The 6,495-nt window shown below is 59.6% G+C and overlaps 1 protein-coding gene across 1 annotated transcript in view; it reads left to right on the top strand.

Moving 5' to 3' along the window:
* The window catches only part of PNLDC1 (PARN like ribonuclease domain containing exonuclease 1), a 26,301-nt gene that overhangs the window by 16,868 nt on the left and 2,938 nt on the right, over window positions 1-6,495 (top strand). Inside the window, exons 12-15 of the mRNA XM_006152244.1 lie at window positions 583-638; window positions 4,754-4,818; window positions 5,073-5,126; window positions 5,252-5,294. Of these exons, the coding sequence (XP_006152306.1) occupies window positions 583-638; window positions 4,754-4,818; window positions 5,073-5,126; window positions 5,252-5,294 (218 nt within the window). The remainder of the gene's footprint in view (window positions 1-582; window positions 639-4,753; window positions 4,819-5,072; window positions 5,127-5,251; window positions 5,295-6,495) is intronic.

Here is a 6,495-nt window from a genome sequence, read left to right on the forward strand (position 1 = left end):
CGAACCGTGGTCGACTATGTGGGAGTCCAGCGACATAGCCATTATGCTAACTGCTGGTCCTGAGCTGAAATGCTTCCTAGAAATTGAAGATCAGAGGAAGAGGAGTCAGATTGGAGTTGTAGAGCCATGGGGTGATCACTTAGAGTGAGTTATTCAAGAAGGGAGCCACCGAGGGGTGGGGTACTAGGCACGTCTGCTCAGAGGAGCTCTTACTTAAGCTTCCCAAGCCTGCGATGAGCCCTTGGTCCTGGCGACCTGGTCTCGCCCCCGAGGCTGTCTGAGTTGGAAGGCCTACACTTGGCTTTGGCCAGCACCTCGGATTCCCGTGCCAGTGGGGCCCTTGAGCACGGGTCTTCGGAGGGCGATGGGGTGTGGGTCTGCGTGCAGCTTTTTCCTAACCTGGGTCATTGGGGCTGCTTCTAGGAAACCCAGGTTCCGGGGTGCCTGACACTGTGGTTGTGGGTAATGTTGATCCTGTCCTGCAGTGGGAGGTGGCAGGAGTTGGCATTTTCCAGGCCATTTTCGTGCACAGGAGAGACGAAAGCACAGATGTATTACCTGACTTGTTTCCCACGATTACAGGAGCTGAATTTCCCAAGAGTTTCCAATCTCTCCGAGGTGTACGAGGTGCTGAGCAGGTAAGGACGCGCGTCTGGAGCTGCCGCTGGGAAACAGTGCCCTGCCTCACCCCTGCATGTTGCATCCTCCAGGCTCCATCCACGTCCCCCCACCCCTGCTTTGTGGCCACATGCCACGTGGAGTCCCTCCTCAGTTTCTCCCTCCTCTCCTTCGCTTCCCTCCTGGCTCCATTTCTAAGGAGAAAGTAGAAAGCCAGAGGCAGGAATGTCGGCCCCTTGTCGCGTCCACTCTGCAGTCACTGTCCACAGCTGGTCTGCGCCAGACCCACCCCAGGGGAAGGCCGCCCTCCCCACTGCTCCTGCCTGTCCCTCCCCATGCAGCAGCCTTCCCCCGCTGGCCCCCTACCTGGGGTCTCCAGCCTCTCCCTCTTGTTTCCTTCAGCACCAAGGCTTGTCCTAACTTATTTATTTTTTAAAGAATTGCTTATTTAATTGTATTTATAATTATTATTTTAATTTGACCGAAAAGAGAAAGGGAAAGTGAGAAAGCAAGTTGCAAGGTCTGGGACATGAACTGCTGTTGTCCATGTGAGAGTCCAGCGCTTTAATCACCACGTCACCTGCCAGACCCAGCTTGTCCTAACTTACAAACAGACACCAGTTTCACTCCCCCCTTTCTACCACCATATTGGTTGTTCTCTGCAATGAGCCTCGGTGGAGGCCTCATCTCAGCTCAGCCCTACGGCTGTTTCCTCCCCTTCCTGATGGGGGCGCCGGCCGGGCTGCACAGCACAGGCTGGGCTGTGGTCTTGGTTGACGCTGGCACGAGGTGATGCTCCGTGTGCACGTCTGCAGCTCGGAGCCCTCGGCCGCTCTCCCCTCGTCATGAGTTATCTCCTTTCCTGGATTTCTCTTACCATCAGGGAGGGGTAGGGGGCAGTTAACCCGTGGGGTTCTCGTTCCTCTGCCCTTTCTAAGGTAGGGCTCCTCCTGAGGCCCCCAGCCCTCTTCCCGCTCACCACTGCGTGCTGGGTGTCCTCGCCCATGCCCTGGGTGTCCACAAGCTCTCCAGCTCCTGCAGAAATGCAGCCCCAAGCTTGCGGCTGTGCAGCCCTTCCCTTGCCAGATTTGCCAGATGTCTTCCGGGCGTTCCACTCGCCTGGGCTGCAGGCCACTCTCCCCTTGACAGTCCTCTCCGTCCCTCAGCCTCACTCAGAGCTTGGACCACCCGCTAAGCCTGTGTGGCACCGGGTATGACACAGGTCTGTGTGTGAGAGAGAGCTGGGGGCAGGCGAGAGGGACATCCCATAGAGTGTTAGGGCGCAGGCTCTGACTCGCGCTTCCTGCCCCTGAAGCCCAGTCTCGCCCCACGTCCGACTTGTACATGACCTTGAGACGACTCGATCTCTGCGCGTTGGTGTCACGTCTGTGCAGTGAGGGCCCATGTCACCTCCAGGGTTGGTGGGAAGATTGCACGAGGTAGTACCTGGCAAGGTCTCGGGACAGTGCCTGCGCTTAGTCTGTGTCCCGCGAGTGTTAGCTGCCGCCATTGCTGGCTGCGGCTGGGTCATTGGGGCTGCTTCTAGGAAACCCAGGTTCCGGGGTGCCTGACACTGTGGTTGTGGGTAATGTTGATCCTGTCCTGCAGTGGGAGGTGGCAGGAGTTGGCATTTTCCAGGCCATTTTCGTGCACAGGAGAGACGAAAGCACAGATGTATTACCTGACTTGTTTCCCACGATTACAGGAGCTGAATTTCCCAAGAGTTTCCAATCTCTCCGAGGTGTACGAGGTGCTGAGCAGGTAAGGACGCGCGTCTGGAGCTGCCGCTGGGAAACAGTGCCCTGCCTCACCCCTGCATGTTGCATCCTCCAGGCTCCATCCACGTCCCCCCACCCCTGCTTTGTGGCCACATGCCACCTGGGGTCCCTCCTCAGTTTCTCCCTCCTCTCCTTCGCTTCCCTCCTGGCTCCATTTCTAAGGAGAAAGTAGAAAGCCAGAGGCAGGAATGTCGGCCCCTTGTCGCGTCCACTCTGCAGTCACTGTCCACAGCTGGTCTGCGCCAGACCCACCCCAGGGGAAGGCCGCCCTCCCCACTGCTCCTGCCTGTCCCTCCCCATGCAGCAGCCTTCCCCCGCTGGCCCCCTACCTGGGGTCTCCAGCCTCTCCCTCTTGTTTCCTTCAGCACCAAGGCTTGTCCTAACTTATTTATTTTTTAAAGAATTGCTTATTTAATTGTATTTATAATTATTATTTTAATTTGACCGAAAAGAGAAAGGGAAAGTGAGAAAGCAAGTTGCAAGGTCTGGGACATGAACTGCTGTTGTCCATGTGAGAGTCCAGCGCTTTAATCACCACGTCACCTGCCAGACCCAGCTTGTCCTAACTTACAAACAGACACCAGTTTCACTCCCCCCTTTCTACCACCATATTGGTTGTTCTCTGCAATGAGCCTCGGTGGAGGCCTCATCTCAGCTCAGCCCTACGGCTGTTTCCTCCCCTTCCTGATGGGGGCGCCGGCCGGGCTGCACAGCACAGGCTGGGCTGTGGTCTTGGTTGACGCTGGCACGAGGTGATGCTCCGTGTGCACGTCTGCAGCTCGGAGCCCTCGGCCGCTCTCCCCTCGTCATGAGTTATCTCCTTTCCTGGATTTCTCTTACCATCAGGGAGGGGTAGGGGGCAGTTAACCCGTGGGGTTCTCGTTCCTCTGCCCTTTCTAAGGTAGGGCTCCTCCTGAGGCCCCCAGCCCTCTTCCCGCTCACCACTGCGTGCTGGGTGTCCTCGCCCATGCCCTGGGTGTCCACAAGCTCTCCAGCTCCTGCAGAAATGCAGCCCCAAGCTTGCGGCTGTGCAGCCCTTCCCTTGCCAGATTTGCCAGATGTCTTCCGGGCGTTCCACTCGCCTGGGCTGCAGGCCACTCTCCCCTTGACAGTCCTCTCCGTCCCTCAGCCTCACTCAGAGCTTGGACCACCCGCTAAGCCTGTGTGGCACCGGGTATGACACAGGTCTGTGTGTGAGAGAGAGCTGGGGGCAGGCGAGAGGGACATCCCATAGAGTGTTAGGGCGCAGGCTCTGACTCGCGCTTCCTGCCCCTGAAGCCCAGTCTCGCCCCACGTCCGACTTGTACATGACCTTGAGACGACTCGATCTCTGCGCGTTGGTGTCACGTCTGTGCAGTGAGGGCCCATGTCACCTCCAGGGTTGGTGGGAAGATTGCACGAGGTAGTACCTGGCAAGGTCTCGGGACAGTGCCTGCGCTTAGTCTGTGTCCCGCGAGTGTTAGCTGCCGCCATTGCTGGCTGCCGTCCTGTCTCAGCTGCCTGCGGCCTGGGCGGGAGCCAACGCCTGCTGCACAGAGGGTGCGAGGGCTCGGGGAGGCTCGGCGCGGGGGTCCTGAAGGGTTTTGCTGGAAAGCGAGGTGAAGGTTTCCTGACTGTCGATGCGGTCACATCACCACAGGCGGGTCCCAGGGCTGAGTCGCCCACGTCTACCTGGGGCATCCCATCCTGTGGCTTTTCCTCCATCCACCCTTTCACAGTCACCCCCTCTGCACCCTCAGGCTGTTGCCTCTGCAGACCTTGCCTCCCACAGCCTCCTGGCCCAGGGCCTGGCCCGCCGCACCTCCTCCTCTGCCACCAGAGCGGTCTTTGGGCCGCGAGGCTGACAGGGCATCTCTGTGGTCAGGGCCTCCATGTGCCTGAGCCCTGTGTGGTAGGAGCACCTCCATGTCTCCCCCTTGCTCTCTGCCGACATGCCTGACGTCACCTGTCCGGTCTGTTCTCAGGGTACAGGACTGTTCTTGAGTACCGCCTCCTCCAGGAGGTTACTTTCCTGGGGCTGAGCCTGAAGGGGCCGGGAGTGCAGTTCTGGGGTCTCTGGTGTGGTGTTTATAGGACGTGAGCACAGTCACCTCTGCTTGTCACTTGCTGCTAGATGACAAAGGCCGACAGCGTCTCGTGTTGCGTGTCCGGGCGCCTGGGCTCAGTGAAGCGTCTCATATAGGCTTGGAGTGGTCGGTGGGGCCTTTTGCACACCGTGCTCTGTCGTAGGGCCTGGCTGCCGGGCTCCAGGGTCTGTGCCTTCTGCAGAAACGTGTCCTGGTCACACACCTGCATTTATGTTAACAAGGGCGTGTTCTCAGCTGGCTGTTCTTTGCTCTGTTTTCCTTCTGTAACAGTGACTTGAACCCCACTAAGAATTCGGGACCTGTGATTGTTCACTCCAGCAAGTGTGAGAAATATGGTGAGTCCCACCGGGCCGGGCTCTGCGCCCACCTTGCCTGCGTCCTCCCCGCGTGGAGCCTGACTGTCAGGAAGCTCTGCGCTCTCTGCTCCCCCTGCCTGGGGAGGACATGGCGCAGTGGTTTGGGGGCAGGGAGAAGCACACAGGGCAGCAGTGGTGGCACGTGAACCAGGGCAGGAGGGACTCCCTTTCCCGGGCTGTGCCCTCAACGGCCGCCCCATCCTCTTTCTCCTGCTTATGGGAAACCACGGCAGTCGCGACCAAGTACCCCCACGAAGCGGCGTACGATGCCTTCCTCTGTGGATCAGGTAGGAGCTGCCATTCCTCGGCCCAGGCCATCCGAAGTCCTCTGTCTCACGCTGGGTTGCCCAGGAAGAGGACAGAGCTGTGTTAGACGCGGATCGCGGTCTCACACTCCAGCTTTCTCTTCCAGTTCTTCTGAAGGTGGCGCACTTGCTCCTCTGGAGGGTGCACGGGTGAGTGCTGTCCCTTCCACCAGCTGTTCTGTCGGCCAGGACCTCCCTAGTACAGGCTCGGCCTCACCCTAAGGACAGGGTACAGAATGTCCCTGGCCCCGCTCTGGGCGCTGGGGGAGTCCATGTGTGTCCGGAGGCCAAGGCAGTGGGTGTGGTTTAGGCCCGGTATCTGCTTCAGCCTCTCCCCAGGGAGCGCGTGCTCTGCTGTCACCTATCTGTGTTATTCCAATGACCGCGTGACTGCCCGGGAGGTGGTAGAGGAGGTGCCAGACCAACGCGTGGGGGTTCTCATAGGGTGGAATAAGGCACCCTGAGGAGAGGCTCATGAGACCCCACGTCGGAACCCGCCTGCCTCCCCTGGGGCCGCAGCATCCCATCACCTGCAGCACAGGCACCGAACCCCACCACCTGTTCGAGGCGCGCATCCCCAGGCACCGCCCTCAGTGTCGCTTGCTGAGCAGGGGAAGGAGAGTCGAGGCATTCTTAGGACTGGGCGTGTGTCCTTTGGGGCCGAGCTGCATTTGGGGCCATGCTCTTACCTGGGCACTGCCCGTGTCTGCCGTTGGGGCAGTGGCTCCTACCAATGCAAACGTCTGACACTGGTGGGAGGCTGGTGACCCTAGTGCAACCTGTGCCAGCCCGTGTCCCGTCCTGTGGGTCATCCGTGTCCACAGGAGGTACAGGAGAGCTGGACAGTGAAGGAGCCCACGGTAGGGAGCCCCTGCTTGCCCTGGGCCCCTGGGCCTCGCGGCCTTCATTTCTTGTACTCCTCAAGAATAGACCCCGCTTGGTTTAGAAAAGGCCCGTAGCTGCCAGGCCCCAACTCCATGGCCTCACAGCCCCAGCTTTTTCTGCACTTGGGTGTGATGGCGCCTGGACAGAGGTATGAGGAGGGCCGCTTCGAATCAAGTGGGTGGCTGTCAGGGATGAGAGCGTGGCGCTTCCTCTGAGCCGTGGCCTCTTACCAGAGCTCTGACCCACTGCCAGTGTTGTCAGCAGAGAGAGCGTCACCAGACTGTCACCAGCAGGTGGTGACCTGATCCGGACCTCCTCTCTGCTTGGCCGTCACGAGAGCACCGTGAAAGTGGCCTGTGGGAGAAGCTCACGGACACGCCCAAGACGGGTGGGGTGGGGGTGACGTGGCCGTAGCCGAAGACGCGGCAGTGATGGCCTTCTCTTGCGCCGTGCGGGGGTTCGTGTC

The sequence above is a fragment of the Tupaia chinensis genome, unplaced genomic scaffold (genome assembly GCF_000334495.1).
Source record: "Tupaia chinensis unplaced genomic scaffold, TupChi_1.0 Scaffold000346_1, whole genome shotgun sequence".
In the NCBI taxonomy this organism is placed as follows: domain Eukaryota; kingdom Metazoa; phylum Chordata; class Mammalia; order Scandentia; family Tupaiidae; genus Tupaia; species Tupaia belangeri.